Source organism: Hemitrygon akajei, chromosome 10 (genome assembly GCF_048418815.1).
Source record: "Hemitrygon akajei chromosome 10, sHemAka1.3, whole genome shotgun sequence".
Taxonomy (NCBI): Eukaryota; Metazoa; Chordata; class Chondrichthyes; order Myliobatiformes; family Dasyatidae; genus Hemitrygon; species Hemitrygon akajei.
The window spans coordinates 13,313,468-13,334,803 of NC_133133.1; the positions used below are offsets into that span (position 1 = coordinate 13,313,468).

The window sequence follows — 21,336 nt, forward strand, 5'->3', positions numbered from 1 at the left end:
ACTGATTTATTTTCCTTCTCAACCCCATTCTCCTACATTCTCCCCCCAACATTCATTGTCTTTACTAATCAAGAATTTATGAACTTCCACTTTAAATATACCCAATGACTTGGCCTCCACATCCTGATAGAAACTTTTGTTTACTTTACATCAAGCGGATCATGCTTCCAGAAGCCTGTGGCCAAAGCTGAAGATGGTATTCAATCAGAATAGGTGGATAATGTTACCTGAATACCAGAAAATCAGCAAAATCCCTATTTTTTGGTGATTGCACATACAACCAAAGAAGCTGCTTTTTGTTCCCCACATCTATCCTGTCGAAACCATCCATGTGAAGTAGTGATTCATGTGGACTTCTTTCAGTCTCCTCGACTGCTCACAATGGAGCCTCCTCAGTGCAGGGGAATCCAAATTCAGATGGGCTGGTCGCTTTGCAGAGCACCTGTCCGCAGTCTGCAAGTGACTCTGCGCTTCCAGTTGCCTCAATCCCACTCACAATCTGGCCTGTCCACCTGTGCCATTAGAATGAGGTCCAACCATAGCTTGGGGACACCTATCTCATCTTCCACTGGGCATGTTGACAACTTTGCTTTCAGATTCACTTGATATACAGAAGTACATAACATACAGTGAAATGTGTGATTTGGATTAACAAACATCCGAAGGAAAATCCTGGCAATTCTGGACAACGTTTCTGTCCCTCTGCACGCCACCTCAGCTGAACAGAAGAGCACTTTTAGTAATAGACCGAGACAACTGCGCTTCTCCAAGGAGCGCTACATGAGGTCACTCTTACCCTTGGCTATTAGGCTCTATAATGAGTCAATCTACAGGCGGGAAGTGATGACCCCCTCTTGTTAAGACTGTTTGAGGTACAGTAATGTATTAGTTACTCTTTCTTACTTCTCTTCTAACATTTGTATACCTGTGCACTTGTAATGCTGCTGTGACACTGTAATTTCCTTTGGGATCAATAAAGTATCTATCTATCCAAAGACATTTCAAGCAGAGATCCTGTGAAGGGTCTTGACCCAAAATGTTAACTCTATATACCTTTAACGCAGTTTGCTAAGATAATTGGCCATTGTAAACTGAGTGTGATGGCGGAGGGGGGAGTTGATGCAATGTAGAGCCGAAAAAGGACTGCTGTTAGTGGCTAGTACAGTGTTAATGGGCTGAAGGGCCTGTTTCCATACTGTTTAAATATTACTGCACAATCAAAATTCAGGCTTGATACTTTTTTTTTATATAGGGAGAAATGAGGATATTGATATTTTGAGCTACTATTTAAGGAAAAGGGCTTCAACTTCCAGCCTGAATAATGGAGAAGTAAATCGAAATGTTTTCTAACAATGAAAGAGATAGGGAAATATATGAGTAAGATTGGAAGAGTGCAAAGAGAATTTACAAAGATGTTGCCAGGACTTGAGGGCCTGATTTACAGGGAAAGGTTGAACAAGTTAGGACCTTATTCCCGAGAGCGTAGGAAAATGAGGGGAGATTGGATTGAGGTGTACGAAGTTATAAGGGGTACAGAAAGGGTGAATGCAAGCAGGCATGCCTTTTCCACTGAGGTTGGGTGGGACTAGAACTCATAGATTGAGGGTGAAAGGTAAAATATTCAAGGAGAACCTTTTCACGCAGAGGGTGGTGAGAGTGTGGAACGAGCTGCCAGTGGAAGTGGTGGATGTGGGTTGGATTACAGAACTTAAGAGACGTTTAGATAAGTACATGGATGGGAGGGGTATGGTCCAGGTGCAGGTCGATAGGACTTGGAAGAATAATAGTTTCACAAGGATGAGATGGGCCAAAGGGCCTGTTTCTATGCTGTAATGCTTCCTGACTCTAATGGCACATGAACTTTCAAAGCCATCTGAACACCAATATAATAACATCAACTACTGTGTCCGCAATCTAATACCACGGAGAAGCATGTTCAGCAGATAGACGGAATTAGTCTGTCATCCATCTGTGTGTTTGACAGCCACACGTGGCATTCCTAAAATAAAATGGATAAAACCAAAATCCTTAAATGGTCAACATTTATTGCCAAAATAAAGTTTAATAACTTAATTAAAAATAACTTCTCCAGGGAAGCCATGTGGGAGATGTTTATTTTTCTTCATTTTTTTTTTAAAACCTCTGATCTGTAAAGAAATAACGATTGATCAAAATTTTAAACTATTTTTGTAAATGATTGTATTGAGCGTGCTGCTCTGGATTTACAGCATCTCAAGTTCAAGTTTAATTTGTCATTCAACCGTACGCATAAATATGACGACACAAAGCAGCGTCCCTCCGGCGCCAAGGTGCAAAACACACAACACATCATCATGTGCCATGTCACATGACGGAGGTGATCATGGGTTGACCGTGGCTGTTCTTGGCAAGTTCTTCCACAGAGGTGGCTTGCCATTGCCTTCTTCTGGGCAGTGACTTTACCGGATTGGTGACCCCAGTCATTATCAAAACTCTTCAGAGATTGTCTGCCTGGCGTCAGTGGTTGCATAACCAGGACTTGTGATATGTACCGGCCGCTCATATGACCATCCACCACCTGCCCCCTTGGCTTCATGTGACCCTGATTGGTGGAGGGGATGCTAAGCAGGTGTTACACCTTGCTCAAGGGTGACCTGCAGAGTAGCGGAGGGAAGGATACATATACACACACATACACACGGCACATAGAATCACAGTAGTAGAAAAATATAGTTACACAAAAAAATAATATATCCCAAGTCCCTGAGTGTCCTGGCCTGTGGATTGATGACGCATGGGATGTTGTCCTGAAGCCACGATTCTACAGAACTAGCACACAGCAGTTCCTCATCATGAATCTTTTGGATTTATCATTGCATTTTAACTGGTTCACATATTAGAAGCTTCATACGTGGAGATTTGTGACTGACCCAATTCTTCAACTAAGGTTATACAATAGCTGCTATATAATCATAGGACACTGACTAAATACAGGATCACATCTTACACAACACACCCTGTTCCATTAACCTCAATTTATAAATAGGTTCTTGATAGGACAGTTGTTATGTTATTCGATTAGTAAACCTGATAATCCAGAGATACAAGAGTCAGTTCCAAACTAAACTAATCAGCACATTTGTTTCGATGTATATGTGACAAATAAATCTAATCTCTTTTAAAATAAAGATCCAATAGTGAAGTGATGATTCAACCCATCAAATATTTTCCCCGAACTTTCTCACAGCCTCTGGAAATTATTCCATCTCAATACCCTATCCAATTTCCTTGTGAAGGGCCCAATTGATTCTGCTGGACATTGTGGACATGCTATGTTGGTGCCAGAACTGTGGCGACATTTGCGGCTACCCCAGCACATTCGAGTGTGTTGACCATTGGTGCAATCATGCATAGATCTGGATGTTTTTATGTACTGTACGTGTGATAAATAAATCTGAACCTGATCTTGTTTGCCACAATCAGTACAAGAGCAAAGTGTAGATTGGAACTAGCCTTGGCTTAAAAATAAAATCTTCATCACATTCCTTTTCTGTCATTAGTTCAAAATTTTAAATCCACGTTCCACTAACTGAAGCGGCTTTCCTCTTATCAATCTTGTCCAAATCAACTATAGTCAAAGTTAAAAAAAAGCGTCATCTGTGTCAACAACCAACATGATTTAAGGACTGCACTGAAGGCAGCTACAAGTGTCCACAATTAAAAACCCTAACCCATACATCTTTGGACTACGGGAGGAAACCAGAGCACCAGAGGAATCCTAGGCAGTTATGGGGACAACAATTAAACTCCTTACAGACGGCTGCAGGAATTGAATCCCGAACATGATTGCATTATCTAATCCCTTTTATTATCAAAATACATAAATGTCACCATCTACTATTACGACATTCACTCCCTTGTGAGCATTTACAGAAAAATAAAGAAACAAAATTGAAACTATACATGAACAAAGACTGACAAACAACCAGTACGCGAATGACAATAAATTGTACAAATAAATGAAAATAAGAATAACAATACTGAGAAACAAGTTGTCCACCTTGGTCAAATCTCCTCTCAACTTTCCTTGCTCCAAAGAGAACCACCCCAATTTTTCAGTCTAACCTGCTCATTAAATCCAGCTGATCTTTCTGCATCCGCTCTACCATATTCACAGCCAAAATACAAAGTTGAGTTTCAAAGTCGTGTGCAGAAGTACACAGGTAAGAAAATAAAAACTTGCAGCAGCAACGCAGGCATATCGCATCATACAAGGAGAACGTAAGGAGCACTAGTCGTTGCAAGAATGAACACAATCAGAACAAAGCAAAAGCAAAGTCCATTTTAATCGAAGTGGTCAGTGTTCGTAGTGATTCAGCATTTTGCCAACTGTCTCAAGAACTGAATGGTTGGAGGAAAGTAATTGTTCTTGGACCTGAACCCCCTGCCTGATGGTAGCTGAGAGAAGATGGCATGGCACAGATGGTGGGGATCTTTCCCTGAAATGGCTGCAAAACTCCATTTCAAAGTTCCAAATATATTTATTATCAAAGTGCCTAAGTTATACAACCTTGAGATTCATCTGCTCAAAGGCAGTCACAAAACAAGAAAACAGAAAGAACACAATTTAAAAGTGATGCCATAAAAAAGCAGCATGCATCATTAAGGCCCCCCCCCAGAACATGTGCTCTTCTCATTTCTACCATCAGAGAAGAGATACAGGAGTATGAAGACACACTCATTGCAGTAGGAACAGCTTCTTACCCTCTGCATCAGATTTCTGAATGACAATGAACCAGCTGATGAACACTACCTCACTATTTTTGGTCTTTTTTGCACTAGTTATTTATGTATACATGGTACAGATAAATAACTATATATAATTATTTACTTAAACACAGTGTGCAGGTTAAACACACACACGCATATATGGCACGACTTCAGGACTGAAGTACGCCTTTCTGGAACTGAAATGTGGAGAAATTACTTTAGACAGAAGATGGTAAATTTGTGGAACTTGGTGCCACTAGCGGCTGTGGAGGCCAAGTCATTGGGTGCACTTAAGGCCGGGATAGGTAGGCTCTTGATTAGCCAGGGAATCAAAGGGTGAAAACAGCGGAGTGGGGATGACTGGAAGAATTGGATCAGCCAATGATTGATTGTTGAAACAGACTCGATGGACCACACACACACACACACACACACACACACACTCACACACACTCACACACACTCACACACACTCACACACACTCACACACACACAGACATATATACATAATCATTCATACGTATATGCATGTTGCCTGGTATGGAAACAGGAACGCCCTTGAACAAAAATTCCTACAAAAAGTAGTGGATACGATCCAGTCCATCACAGGTAAAACCCTCCTCACCATTGAGCTTATTTACAGGGAAAGTTGCATTCATCATCGGGCACCCCTACCACACAGGTCATGCTCTCTTCTCATTCTTGCCATCAGGAAGAAGGTACAGAAGCCTCAGGACTCACACCACCAGGTTCAGTAACAGTTACTAACCCTCATCCATCAAGCTCTTGAAAGAGAGGGGATAACTACACTCTCTCTATCATTGAAATGTTCCCACAACCAATGGACTCACTTTTAAGGACACTTCATGTCATGTTCTCGATATTTTTTGCTGATTTATATAGTATTATTTCCTCGTTGGTATTTGCAGAGTTTGATGCCAAGTTGGTGTAGTCTTTCATTGATTCTAATATGGTTATCATTCTATTATGGATTTGTTGAGTATGCCTGTGAGAAAATTAATCTCAGGATTGTATATGGTGACATATATGCATTTTGTTAACAAAGACATGAGCAGAACACCAACAATCTCTGGCAGTCTGCCAGAAAAGGTCCCATTTATTCCCAATTCTTTGCCTTCTGCCAGTCATCCAGTCTTCTAACACTGCTAGTTCATTCCTATAATACCATGGGTTCTTACCTTGTTAAACAGCTTCATGTGAGGCACCTTGTCAAAGGCCTTCAGAAAGCTCCGAAACATTCGGGCTCTCACAACCAGACTATGTAACAGTTTCTTCCCCCAAGCTATCAGACTCCTCAATACCCGAAGCCTGGACTGGCACCTTGCCCTACTGTCCTGTTTATTATTTATTGTAATGCCTGCGCTTTTTTTGTGCACTTTATGCAGTCCTGTGTAGGTCTGTAGTCTAGTGTAGCTTTCATTGTGTTTTTTTTATTACGTAGTTCAGTCTAGTTTTTTTGTACTGTGTCATGTAACACCATGGTCCTGAAAAATGTTCTCTCATTTTTACTATGTACTGTACCAGTAGTTATGGTCGAAATGACAATAAAAGTGACTTGACTTGAAAATCCAAGAAAACAGCATTCGCCGACTCTCCTTTGTCGATCCTGCTTATGCCTCCTTTGCCCTGTTTTATCATGAGCCTTAAAGTACTCCAAAATCTTCACCTTAATAATGTACTCCAACATCTTGCCAACTACCAAGATCAAGCTAACTGGCCTATAATTTCCTTTCTTCTGCCTCCTTCCCTTCATAAAGAGTAGAGTGACATTTGCCATTTTCCAGTCCTTCAGAATCATTCCACAATCTAGTGATTTTTGATAGATTATTTCTAATGCCTCCACAATCTTGTCAGCTACCTCTTTTAGAACACTGGGGTGTAGATCATCTGGCCCATTTGACTCATCTTCAGAACTCTAGTTTCTCAGGAGCCTTCTCCTTAGAAATAGTGATGACACTCACTTCTGCCTCCTCGTAGTTCAAAGTAAATTTAATTATCAGAGTACACACTGTATATGTCACCATATACAACCCTGAGATTCATTTTCCTGCAGGCATGCTCAGCAAACCTATAGTAGCTATAAAAGGATTAAGTAGAGCACAAAAGACAACAAATTATGCAATTGCAAATATAAGTAAATAACAATAAATAATGAGAATATGAAATAACAAGATAAAGAGTCATAAGTGAGATCATTGGTTGTGGGAACTTCTCAATGGTTGGTCAAGTGAGTGTAGTTATCCCCTTATGTTCAAGAATGTGATAGTTGAGGGATAGTAATTGTTCTTAAACCTGGTGGTGCAAGTCCTCAGGCTCTTGTACCTTCCACCTGATGGCAGCAGTGAGAAAAGAGTGGTGAGAAAAAGAGCCTGGGTGGTGAGAATCTCTGATGACGGATGTTGCTTTCTTACAACAGCACTTCATGTAGATGTGCTCAATGGTTGGAAGGGCTTTACCCATGATGTTCTGAACTGAATCCACTACCATTTGTAGGATTATCCGTTCAAAGGCATTGGTGTTTCCATACCAGGCCATGATGCAGCTAGTCAATGCACTCTCCACTAGATCTATTGAAGCATGTTAGAGTTTTTGATGTCATGCCAAATCTCTGCAGGCTCCTATGGAAGTAGAGGCAAGGCTGTGCTTTCTTCGTAATTATATTTACATGTTAGGTCCAAGACAGATCATTTGAAATAGTAACACCAGGAATTTAATGCTGCTGACCCTCTCCACCTCTGGTCCTCCGATGATTACCGGCACATGGACCTCTGGTTTCCCTCTCCTGAAGTTTACAATCAATTCCTTGGTTTTGCTGACATCGACTGAGAGGTTGTTGTTATGACCCCACTCGGCCAAATTTTCAATCTCCCTTCTGTATGTTGATTCATCAGCACCTTTGACAGAGCCCACAACAATATCATGAGCAAATTTGTATATATTCTTGGAGCTGTGCTTAGCCATACAGTCATAGGTGTAAAGCGAGTAGAGCACAATGTGGAAGGTCCCAATGGAGTACCTGGTAAGGCTCTGAAAATCTGTGCCAACCAACTAGCGGGAGCATTCAAGGACATTTTCAGCCTCTGACTGCTACAGGCAGAAGCTCCCACTTGCTTCAACAAGGCAACGATTATACCAAAGGCTAACAAGAATAATGTGAGCTGCCTTAATGGTTATTGCCCAGTAGCACTCACATCGATCATGATGAAATGCTTTGAGAGGTTGGTCATGACTAGACTGAACTCCTGCCTCAGCAAGGACCTGGACCCATTGCAAGCAGTCTATCGCCACAATAGGTCAACGGCAGACACAATCTCAATGGCTCTTCACTTGGCTTTAGACCACCTGGACAACACAAACACCTATGTCAAGATGCTGTTCATCGACTATAGCTCAGCATTTCATACCATCATTCCCACAATCCTAATTGAGAAGTTGCAGAACCTGGGTCTCTGTACCTCCCTCTGAAATTGGATCCTCAACTTCCCAACCAGAAGACCACAATCTGTATGGATTGGTGATAACATATCCTCCTTGCTGACTATCAACACTGATACACCTCAGGGGTGTGTGCTTAGCCCACTGCTCTACTGTCTATATACACATGACTGTGTAGCTAGGCACAGCTCAAATACCATCTATAAATTTGCTGATGATACAGTCAGCCCTCCGTATCCGCGGGGGATTGGTTCTGGGACCTCTCACAGATACCAAAATTTGCGGATGCTCAAGTCCCTTATTCAACTTCTCTCAATGCAGTGGAACTTAGGACCCAGCAGAACCCCAGACCTTATTTAACCTGTCTCAGTGCGGTGGACATTAGGACCTAGCAGCAGAGATCTGAATCCGCAGTGTTTCTGTACACAAAAATAATCATGATCACGTTTGAAAATAAAGTGGAAATAATAAAGCGATTGCAAAGAGGTGAAACGCCATCGGTCATTGGAAAAGCATTAGGCTACGTCAGTCAATGATCGAAACAATTTTAAAGGATAAAGTGAGAAAGGCCCTGCCCCGATGAAAGCTACGATTATTACTAAGCAATGCAGCGGTTTAATTCTTGAGTTTTGGGTTTTTGATCCGCCACATCAACCCAGCACGGTGGAGAACGCACTCGAAAGTGGTCCGTCACTAGGTCGAACTCAGGATCTTCCCAAGCCCGGCGCTGAAACACATGTTCTTAAGTGTTTTCTATGCATAGAAAGGTAAAATATATACTAAGACAAACGTTTGATTAACTGACGCTAAATAATACCGGATGTACCTGTTCTGGCTTACTTAGTAAGAGAAGCTACGATTTTTTTCGATCCCGATCCACGATAACGCACGCACATCCTCCCGTATACTTTAAATCATCTCTAGATTACTTATAATACCTAATACAATGTAAATGCTATGTAAAGTGGTTGTTATACTGCATTGTTTAGGGAATAATGACAAGAGAAAAAAGTCTGTAAATGCTCAAACAACAAGTGCTGGAAGAGCACTTCCGGGTTTTCGCAATTCACGGTTGGTTGAATTCATGCATGCGGGACTCACGGGTAAGGAGGGCCGACTGTACAAGTATTGTTGGTAGAATCTCAGGTGGTGACAAGAGGGCATACAGGAGTGAGATATGCCAACCAGTGGAGTGAGTGGTGCTGCAGCAACAACCTGGCACTCAACGTCAGTAAGATGAAAGAGCTGAATGTGGACTTCAGGAAGGGTAAGATGAAGGAACACATACCAATCCTCATAGAGGGATCAGAAGTGGAGAGAGTGAGCAGTTTCAAGATCTGTGAGGATCTAATCTGGTCCCAACATGTTGACGTAGTTATAAAGAAAGCAAGACAGCAGCTAGACTTCATTAAGAGTCTGAAGGGTTTTGGCATGTCAACAAATACACTCAAAATCTTCTATAGTTTTACTGTGGAGAGCATTCTGACAGGCTGCATCACTGTCTGGTATGGAGGGGCTACTGCACAGGACCGAAAGAAGCTGCAGAGGGTTGTAAATCCAGTCAGCTCCATTTTGGGGTACTAGCCTACAAAGTACCCAGGATTTCAGGGAGCCGTGTCTCAGAAAGGCAGCGTCCATTATTAAGGGCCTCCAGCACCCAGGGCATGCCCTTTTCTCACTGTTACCATCAGGTAGGAGGTACAGAAGTCTGAAGGCACACACTCAGCAATTCAGGAACAGCTTTTTCCCCTCTGCCATCCAATTCCTAAATGGACATTGAATGCTTGGACACTACCTCACTTTTTAAAAAAAATATATAGTATTTCTGATTTTTGCACAATTTTAATCTATTCAATATACACATACTGTAATTGATTTACTTATTTATTATTATTTTTTCTCTTCTATATTATGTATTGTATTGAGCTGCTGCCGATAAGCTAACAAATTTCACGTCACATGCCGATGATAATAAACCAGACACTGATTCTACATTATTCCTCCTCCTCAACCCCATTTGCTTTCCTCACCACCAACTCAACCTGCACGTTGACCTTTAGGGTGTTCTGCACAAGGACTCCCAAGTCCCTTTGCATCTCATATTTCTGGGTTTTCTCTCGATTTAGAAAATAGTCTGCACATTTATTTCTTCCGCAAAATGCATGACCATGCATTCTCTAACATTGTCTTGCATTTGCCACTTTCTTGCTTATTAGCCTAATTTGTCTAAGTCCCTCTGCAGCCTACCTGTTTCCTCAACACTACCTGCCCCTCCACCAGTCTTTGTATCATCTGCAAACTTGGCAAAAACACATCTATTCCATCACATAAATCACACCCCCTTTGTGTGCATGTATGTGTGAACTGTTTTTGGAGACCTGTGTACAGTCAAGGTGCTTCAATTGATTGTAGTAAAAATGTGCCTGTATCTGGAAGGCTGAATTGCTGGTCAGTCAGTATCCTGGCAAAACTACACCATGAAGACAAAGAACATGCAAAGCAACTCCAAGAAAAGGCTATTGAAAATACAAGTCAGGAGACGGATACAAGAACATTTCCATGTCACTGAATATTCCTTGGAGTACAGTTAGGTCAATCATCAAGAAATGGGAAGAATATGGCACAGCTGTAAACCTGCCCAGAGCAAGCCGTCCTCAAAAACTGAGTGACCGTGCAAGCAGGGAGCTAGTGAGGGAGGCCACCAAGAGACTTATGACAACTCTGGAGGAGTTACAAGCTTCAGTGGCTGAGAGTGGAGAGACTATGCATACAACAACTGCTAACTGAGTGCTTTACCAGTCACAGCTTTATGGGAGAGCGGCAAAGAGAAAGCCACTCTTCCAAAAAAAACACATGAAATCTCAGCTAGAGTCTGCCAGAAGGCAAATGGGAGACTCTACAGTCAGCTAGAAGAAGGTTCCATAGTCTGATGAAACCAAAGTTAAGCTTTTGGCCATCAGAGTCAATGCTACGTTTGCCGTAAGCCAAACACCGCACATCATCCCTACCGTGAAACAGGGTGGCGGCTGCATCATGTTCATGGGGAAGCTTCACTGCAGCAAGCCCTGGGAGGCTTGTAAAGATAGAGGGTTAAATGAATGCAGCAAAATACAGGGAAATCCTGGAGGATAACCTGATACAGTCTGCAAGAGAACTGCGACATCGGAGAAGATTTGTCCTCCATCAAGACAATAACCCCAAGCTTAAAGCCAAGACTACACAGGAATGGCTTAAAAACAACAAAGTTAATGTCCTGGAGTGGCCAAGTCAGAGTCCAGACCTCAATCCAATTGAGAATGTGTGGTTGGACTTGAAAAGGACTATTCATGATCTCCATGCAATCTGACAGAGCTTGAGCAGTTTTGTAAAGAAGAATGGGGAAGAATTGCAGTGTCCAGATGTGCAAAGCTGACAGAGACCTATCTACACGGACTCAAGACTGTAATTGCTGCCAAAGGTGCATCTACTAAATGCTAACTTGAAAGGGGCGAATACTTACACAACAGTTATTTTGTGTTTTATATTTGTAATTAATTTTGATCTCCTTGTAGAGATCTGTTTTTACTTTAACACAAAAGAGTCTTTTTCTATTGATCAGTGTCAAAAAAAGCCAAATTAAATCAACTGTGATTCAATGTTGTAAAACAATAAAACAGGAAAACTTCCAAGGGAGGTGAATAATTCTTATAGGCAGTATATACAGACCCAGACATATAGGTATACATTTTTATTTTAATATCTATTAAGATTTATTTTTTATGAATTGCTGTGCACTGCTGCTGCAAACCGTTAAATTTCATGACATATATCAGTGGTATTAAACCTGATTCTGATTATACACACTCGAGTCCCCTTTGTTCTTTAAGTTGTAACATCTACTTTAGGATATTTTTCTTACTGGTTCAATGACACTTCTCAGTATTCAAATTTTAATCTGTAACTAAAAATAGCTGATATCTATTAAAGGTGACTAGGAAAGTGCATGTGTGCTGTCAGTGACTCAACTGGTGTGCTCCAGAAAAGAAACATGCCTGTCCTCTCATTTCCTTGTCTCTGTTTAATTCCAGACCCACAACAACACGGTTGAGATTAAAACATAAAACATCAAACACTGAGCGCAGGTCGGCACAGATGTCTGTGTCAACCACGATACCAAAATAAATCAATCTTATCTCTCCAATGCCTGCCTGTTCATGTGCTGTATAAATGCCTCTTATATATTGTTTTCATGTTAGTAATGCGACCACTCAGGTTGAGTACGATGTTCTCCTAAAGCAGGGGTTCCCAACCTGGGGTCCATGGCATACAAAATGTTAGAAACCCCATTCCTAAGGGGTTGTCTACTGATGGGTCATCAGGCGGTTGTAAAGGCATCCACACATCCTGGTGCAGTATAAATGGTCAATATCCATTGGAGTTGCCGTCATGCCTGCCTCCATCACCTCCCCAGCAATGTGTTTGACTCTGTGTAAAAAATCTGCCGAAAATCCCCTTCTCAATTTCCCCCCTTCACGTTATTCTAGTATTTGATATTTCCAACCTGGGGGAGAAAAGGGCATCCCTGTTGTCATAAATACAAAGGATTCTCCAAATATTAGAAATCTATAATAACACACTCAAAATGTTGGAGGAACTCAGCAGGTCAGTAAGCATCTATGGAGAGGAATAAAGAGTCTACCATTTTGGGTTGACATCCTTCATCGGTCCTCCATCAATGCTGTCTGACCTGCTGAATTCCTCCAGAACTTTGTGTGTTTCTACCTATCTTATCACTGTTGTTAATAATTTTAAACTCATCTATCAAGTAACCCAAGATCGTTCAACTGCAGAATCTCATGTCCAGCATTGTTCAGTATCTCCTTACAGTTAAAATTCTCTGATCCATTGAATTGGAAGTTCCATTAAAGCCAAAGTGAAAATGACATTGCACCAACTTTACAACATCAAACATTGAACAGTGCAGCGCAGGTCGGCACGGATGTCTATGTCAACCATGATATCAGGTTAAATTAATCCCATCTCTCTGTATATGGCTGTTATCCCTCCATTGCCTGCCTGTTCACGTGCCTGTCTAAATGTCTGTTAACTAATGTTTTCGGATTAGTAATGCGACCACAAACATCTGAGAAAATGGGGGAAAGTAAAATCACAAATTTAGCTCCATTGTCAGACAACAGCTAAATTTTATAACACCCTCATGGATCACTCCTTCGAGCCTCCATCACTAATCACCCAGAAGGGGTCTATTAATGAGAGGCCGTATCCAATGGAAGAGGGAAGTGTTGGGACTACCCTCTTCCGTTGCTGCTAGACCTGCAGATTCCAACGGCATGGGTCAAATATGGACAAGTTTACCACCTGGCGATTACAAACTGCCCTCCCATAGCAGGCAAATCAAAACTCCTCCATGTTATATAAAACTGAGGGTAACTGAGTCGATGAACACATCCTGACATAGAACATGACAGCACAGTCGATGTCTTTCAGTCTACGATGTTATGATCTTTTCACCTGCTCTAAGATCAATCTAACTCTTCCCTCCCACAAAGCCCTCCATTTTTCTATCAGTTGTTAAGTGCCCCCAATATACCCACCTCTACCACCACCCCTGGCAGTGCTCCATGCACCCACCCACCATTCCGTGTAAAAATCTTAGCTTAGACATTCGCCCATCCATACATTACTCACAACACTTTAAAATTTATCTCCCTTGTATTAGCTATTTCCACCTTGAGAAAAAGCCCGTGGTTGTCCAATTTATCTATTTTTCTTATCAACTTCTATACCTCTATCAAATTGACTCTCATCTTCCTTTATTCCTGTGAAAATATGATAAAGCTTGCAAAACAGTATTATGTTGATGCCTAACAGAGGAAACAGCACGTTATCATCAGAGCTGAGAGCTCCCACAGTCAAGATTAAAGATTAGTTTTATTTGTCATCTGTACATCAAAACATACAGTTAACATGTCACCAACACAGTCCGATGATTGTGCTGTGGGGGCAGCCCAAAAAGGTTGATGCCAACACACCATGCCCACAATTTATAAACCTTAACTCATACGTCTTTGAAGCGTGAGAGATAATCAGAGCACCCAGAGCAAACCCATGCTGAACAATGGATCAGAGCAGGGTCCCAGAGGCTTCTCATCTCCCTCTGCGACACAGCAGCACAGCAGTTAGTGCAACACTATTACAGCACCAGCTAAAAGATCAGGGATTGATTCCCACTGCTGTCTGAATGGAGCATATATGTTCTTCTCTTGACTGCGTGGACTTTCTCTGGGTTCTCTAGTTTTCTCCCACATATCCAAGGATACATGGTTAGGATTAGGAGTTGCGGGCATGCTACGTTAGCGCTGTCACATGCCAGTGAGGGTAGGGATAGGATGATTTGGTAGATGAATGCATGGCTGAGGAACGGGTGCAAGGGGCAGGGGTCATTTGGGATCTCTTCTGGGGAAGGTATGACCTGTGCAAAAAAGACAGGTGAACCCAAGGGGGAGACAACTTCCTTGCAGGCAGGTTTGCTAGAACTGTTGGGAAGGGGTTAAACAATTTGGCAAGGTGATAGGAACCAGAGTGACATGGCTGAGGATGGGACAGTTGGTATACAAGTAGATGCAGCGTGTAGTGAGACTGTAAGGAACGACAGGCAGATGATGGGGCAAAATTGCAGTCAATAGGTGGGTTGAAGTGTAATAAGGGGCCAAAATCAAAAAGAGTAACAAACACAGGACTGAAGGTGTTAGGTTTGAATGCACACAGTATACAGAATAACCTTGTAGCGCAATTAGATCGGCAGGTATGATGTTGTGGGCATCTCCAAGTTATGACAGAAAGAACATCATAGCTGGGTGCTTAACATCCAAGAATACACATTGTATCAAAAGGACAAGCAGGCAGGCAGAGAAGACAGGGTGGCTTTATTGGCAAAAAAATGAAATCAAATCCTCTGAAAGAGGTGACATAGGATCAGAAGATGTAGAATCCTTGTGGGTAGAGTTCAGAAACTGTAAGGATAAGAAGACCCTGATGGGAGTTATATACAGGCTTCCAAAAAGTAGCCAGGATGTGGGCTACAAATTAAAACAGGAGATGGGAAAGGCATGTAGAAAGGGCAATGTTGTGATAGTCATGGGGGGGGGGGGGGATTTCAATATGCGAGTAGATTGGGAAAATCAGATTGGTGCTGGATCCCAAGAAAGGGAATTTGTAGAATGCCTATGAGATGGCTTTTTAGAGCAGCTTGTGGTTGAACCCACTAAGCCGGAACAGCAATTCTGGATTGGGTATTATGTAATGACCCAGGTTTGATTAGGATGATTAAAGGACCTCTTTGGTGGTAGTGATCATAGTATGACAGAATTCACTGGCAGTTTGATATATCTGATATTAGCATCATTTCTCAATGTTACAATGGGAATTACACAGGCATGAGAGGTAAGATGGCCAATGTTGATTGGAAGGGGACACTAGCAGGGATGATGACGGAACAGCAATGGCTGGAGTTTCTGGGAGCGAATTGGAAGGTGCAGGAAAGATACAACCCAAAGATGAAGACATATTCTAAAGGGAGGATGAGGCAACCATGGCTAACAAGGGAAGTCAAAGACAACATAAAAAAGAGGGCATATAATAAGCAATTAAGAAGGTAGAGGATTCAGAAGCTTTCAAAAAGACAACTAAAAAACCATTAAGACAGAAAAGATGAAATATGAAGGCAAGCGAGCCAATAATATTCAGATACAGTAGTGTAAAACTCCTAGGCACATATATATATATATAAATTGGGTGCCTAAGATTTTTGCACAGTACTTTAGTAATTTTATGTACTACACTGTACTGCTGCCACAAAAAAAGCAATCACGACATATGTGATTGATGATAAACCTGACTCTGATACCAGTTTCTATTGTGGACTGAGAGTGGGAAGGGGACAGGGAGAGGGGAATCATGGTTGGGAAAAGGGGAAGGAAGAGGGGAGGGAGCGGGAAGCACCAGAGAGATCTTCTGTAATGATCAATAAACCAATTGTTTGGTAACAAATGACTTGTCTGGTGTCTCAGGGCTGGATGTGCCTGCACTGAGCCAACCCTGCCCCTGGCATTCCTCCTCTCCTACCTGTCCCACACCCTTCCCACAGCACTCCACCCTTACCGTTCCCAACAGATTTACAAACCCACTCTCTGCTCCACAATGACAAATACAATACTGTGCAAAAGTCATAAGCACCCTAGCTATAATAACGTGCCTGACTTTTGTACAGTACAAGGGGTAAAATAGATATGAGAGTGGAAAACAGACCGTTGGAAAATGAGGCTAGAGAGGTAGTAATGGAGGACAAACTTAAAAAGTATTACTTAAGAAGTATTTTGCATCAGTCTTCACTGTGGAAGAAACTAGTAGTATGTCACAAATGTAAGTGTGTCCAGAGCCAAAAGTGAGTGTCGCTGCTAATACTAAGGAGAAGGTATTTGGGAAACTGAAAAGTCTGAAGGCAGATTAAGTCATCTGCACCAGATGGACTACACCCTAGAGTTCTGAAAGACGTTGCGGAAGAGTTTGTGGAGGCAATAGTAATGATCTTTTAAGAATCAATGGATTCTGGAATGGTTCCTGAGGACTGGAAAATGGTAAATATCACTCTATTCTTTAAAAAGGGAGGGAGGCAGTATAAAAGAAATTATAGGCCAGTTAGTCTGACCTCAGTGGTTGGAAAGATGATGGAGTCTATTTTAAGGATGAAGTTTAGGGGTACTTAAGGCACATGACAAAATAGGCCAAAGTCAGAACGACATACTCAAGGGGAAATTCTGCCTGACAAATCTGTTGGAATTCTTTGAAGAAATAACAAGAAAAAACAGAGTCAGTAGATGTTTTTTACTTGGATTTTCTGAAGGTCTTGGACAAGGTGCTACACATTTGGCTGCTTAACAAAATAAAAGTCCATAGCAATATAGGAAAGACACTAGAATGACAGAAAATTGGCTGAGTGGCAGGAGGCAAAGAGTGTGAATAAAGGGGGCTTCTTCTGGTTGGCTGCTAGTGATGAATGGTATGCCACAGTGGTCGGTGTTGGACAACTCCTTTTCACATTGTAAGTTCGTGATTTCGATGAAGGAATACATGACTTTGTAACCAAGTCTGTGGACAATACAAAGATAGGTGGAAGGCAGGTTGTGCTGAGGAAGCAGGGTGTCTGCAGAAGGAATTAGACACTTCAGGGGGATGGTCAAAGAAGCGGTAGATGTAATATAGAGAAGGGAAGTGCATGGTCATGCACTTTGGCTGAAGGAATAAAGACATAGACTATTTTATAAATGGGAAGCAAATTCAAAAATCAGAGGTGCAGTGTGTCTTGGGTGTTCTCATGCAGAATTCCCTAGAGGTTAACTTGCAGGTTGAGTTGACAGTAAAGAAAGCAAATGCAATGTTAGTATTCATTTAGCGAGGACAAGAATACAAAAGCAGAGATAGAAACATAAAAAACCTACAGCACAATACAGGCCCTTCGGCCCACAAAGCCGTGTCAAACATGTCCCTACCTTAGAAATTACTAGGCTTACCTACAGCCCTCTATTTTCTTAAGCTCCACGTACCTATCCAAAAGTCTTAAAAGACCCTATCATATCCGCCTCCACCACCGTTGCCGACAGCCCATTCCACGCATTCACCACCCTCTGAGTAAAAAACTTACCCCCGACATCTCCTCTGTACCTATTCCCCAGCACCTTAAACCTGTGTCCTCTTGTGGCAACCATTTCAGTCCTGGGAAAAAGCCTCTGACTATCCACACGATCAATGCCTCTCATCATCTTATACACCTCTATCAGGTCACCTCTCATCCTCCGTCGCTCCAAGGAGAAAAGGCCGAGTTCACTCAAACTATTCTCATAAGGCATGCTCCCCAGTCCAAGCCTGGATGAAAGAAAAATGGAGGGCTCTGTGGAAGGGTAGGGTCAAATTGATCTTGGAGTAGGTTAAAAGGTTGGCACAACATTGTAATGTGATGTGCTGTACTGTTCTTCCTTCCTATTTTGGAGGCACAACCACCAGCTCTCCATCATCCTAAATAGAACGAAGAATATTACAGGCACGGTACAGGACCTTCGGCCCACAATGCTCTGCTGACCTTTCAACTTATTCTAAGATCAATTAAAGCTCACTCGTTCTATCCTCTTGAAACATCTACTTTATGGACTAATCGGATGCGTCTTCCCCACACACTCTAATGTTCAGGAAAATGGCTCACCACCACCATTTGGTTGACCGGCTCTTCTGCGAGGTTGTGCCAAAGCAACTTTCATGTAGGACACATTATGTGGTAGTTAGTCATTGCACTTAATATAGTTTCATAAGACAGCAAGTCATGTAGATGTTTCCATGGTGGTGTAGGACCACACCCTTCGCACATAAATATTGGCAGATCACCAACAATTCTTCTCGGGGGGGGGGGGGGTGTGTGGGGGGAGGTGGAGTCAGGAAAATTAATTTACCCAGTGAACCTCACAGGGTATAGAGAGAATGACACATTCTAACTAGGAGGCTTTGTAGGGTGAAGAGGGTGGGGTGATTCTGGTGTGGAGCCTGAGCTCTGATATGTACAGACCAACTGGATTCAAGGGTCCATTTCTTTCCTGAAAAGACGATGCATTAAAACAAAATCAATCCAATCAATGCCAGGTAAGGATGGGCAAACTCATTATCCAATCCACACTCATTATAGGAAGCGTGTGGAAGTTTTGGAGAGGGTGCAGAAGAGATTTACCAGAACGCTGCCTGAATTTAGAGAGCATGTCTTATGAGGTAAGGTTAAGTGAACTAAGGCTTTTTTTCTTTGTGGCGAAGGACGAGAGGCGACTTGATAGAAATGTACAAGAGGCATGGATCAAGTGGACAGCCAGAGACTTTTCCCCAGGGTGGAAAGTGCTAATATAATGGGCCATAATTGATTCTATTGAGCCTCAGGGTAGTATGGGCTGCCGCTGTAGCATAGCGATTAGTGCAACACTATGACAGCTCGGGGCACCGGAGACTGGAGATCAATCCCAGCATCCTCTGTAAGGAGTTTGCGCATTATCCACATGGAATGTGTGGGTTTCCTCCGGGTGCTCCAGCTTCCTCCCACAGTCCAGACGTACCGGCTAGTCAATTAATTGGTCATTGTAAATTGACCAACCATTAGGCTAGGGTTAAATTGGGGGTTGCTGGCAGCTTGGCTTGAAGGGCCTATTCTGCACTGTATCTCAATAAGTACATGTACTTTGATAATAAATTTACTTTGAGCACTCTTCCAAAGTACATAAATCCTTCTATATTATTGAACATAGAATGCACCCTTTGACCCGTAATGTTGTGCCGACATCTTAACTCAAGATCGATCAAGCCCTTCCCAGCCACATTGTCCTCAATTTTTCTATCATCCATGTGCCTATCCAAGAGTTTCTATGATGTTCCAAATATATCTGACCCTACCACTCTGTGTGTTCCACACACCCACTACTCTGTTAAAAATTGTGCCCCTGTATTACACATTACCACACTAGGGAAAACGTGTGTCTTTATAAGTCTTACCATCTTGTACACGCTCTCGTCACCCCTCATGCCCCTTCACTCTAAAGAGAAAAGCCCCAGTTCACTCAACATTTCCTCAGAAGACATGCTCTCTAATCCAGGCAGCATCCTGGTAAATCTCCTCTGCTCCCTCGCTGAAGTTTCCATGATGAAGGATGTGGAAACTGAACTGACCTTAACTGAACACAATTTTCCACATATGATTATGTTGGAATCTATTCCAAACTCATTCACAAACACCTCGCAACACAAAGGTTTCTGCCATTCATCTACCTGGTCCTTTTTTAAAAATTCTCTCCGGACATCCCGGTAAGTGAATGTCCGATAAACGTTTTGTTCTGCGGGAAATGAATGACACGTTACCTAACGCATTGGCTTCGCGGTACTTCTCTAAGGCAGCCTGTGGTTTCTTATTCTTGTACAAGACGTTTCCTTCGTGTCTAAGAGTTAGTGCTCTGGTTTCTGCCGGGAAGTACTTGTTTAAGAAACTGTTCAGAACCACGTTGATTCTGTAGGTGCCGGAGGCGTGGAGTTTGTCTTTGCAAAGTTTGCAGTGAGTTGACGGGGCTCTGGTGCCTTCTCGCTCTCTCTCCAGACAGTTCCTGCAGTAAGTGTGACCGCACTGCAGGGTGACCGGCTCGTACAGGGTGCCCGTACACTTCAGGCAACTCAGCAAGCGCCTGGCAGGCTGCTCTCCGTCCGTCCAACCCTGGCTGGACCTCATAGCCTCCGCCAGCCGCTCGACCAGAACCTCCAGGTGCTGCGGTCGGAGGATGCCCTGCTGCGACAGGAGCTTGTACTCCTCCAGAGATTCGGCCAGCCGGCCCCCGAGAGCCAGGCAGTGGGCACGCTTGAGCCTCAGCTCGTCCCGCTCGTCCTCCTGGCCGGCACGGATCGCCCGCAGCTGGCACTCGTAAATATCAGCGGCCAGCTGGAAATCCCTCGCCCGGAAAGCCTCGGTCGCCAGCTCCAGCATCTCCTCCCTCCCGCTGCCTTCTGCGCCCATGGCTGCGCTCGGACACCGCTCACTTGCCCGGGACTGTTCTCGGCAACATCGCGTCGCCCTCCCTTCAATTCCGACGAACCTTAGACACAGAACAAAAAAATGTGTTACATAAAGCCAGATCACATGATCCCCCTTCGTCGCCTCCTATTGGCCTGACTCAGGCTGTTACAAAACCACCAAGTTCAGTACTGTTTTGTTTATTTTGAATTATTTTGGGGGAAAAATTGTACCAAAGGCTTCTCTCTCTTTCTCCGTTCTCCCCTACAGCTGCTCCATTTATCCTCACAGCCGCTTACAAGCAAATGTTCTCCACTTATACCACAGACTAGTGGTCATTATCAGTGGTTTAAATATGCACATTCGTTTCTTTCCAGAGAAAATATGCAAAGGATCTAAATCCAAATGATAATAGAATACAGCATCAGCACAATGCCACAATCTTTTAACCGATATAAAGATCTCAATGCTGAATAGTGTATTTGTAGTCCTTGGTAAAATGTTGTCTGAGGAGATGCGAAGTGTTTTGCATCAAAACTGTAATTAGTTT

The 21,336-nt window shown here is 42.7% G+C and overlaps 1 protein-coding gene across 3 annotated transcripts in view; it reads right to left on the bottom strand.

Annotated features, from left to right (window-relative positions):
- LOC140734166 (LON peptidase N-terminal domain and RING finger protein 3-like) overlaps positions 1 to 20,869 on the bottom strand; it is a 60,981-nt gene extending 40,112 nt beyond the window's left edge. For 2 of the 3 annotated variants that reach the window (XM_073057798.1, XM_073057796.1), the window contains exon 1: positions 20,057 to 20,869. In XM_073057798.1, the coding sequence (XP_072913899.1) occupies positions 20,057 to 20,789 (733 nt within the window). In that variant the 5' untranslated portion in view covers positions 20,790 to 20,869. The remainder of the gene's footprint in view (positions 1 to 20,056) is intronic. The other variant, XM_073057797.1, reaches the window with a different exon arrangement.
- Between the last annotated feature and the right edge of the window lie 467 nt (positions 20,870 to 21,336).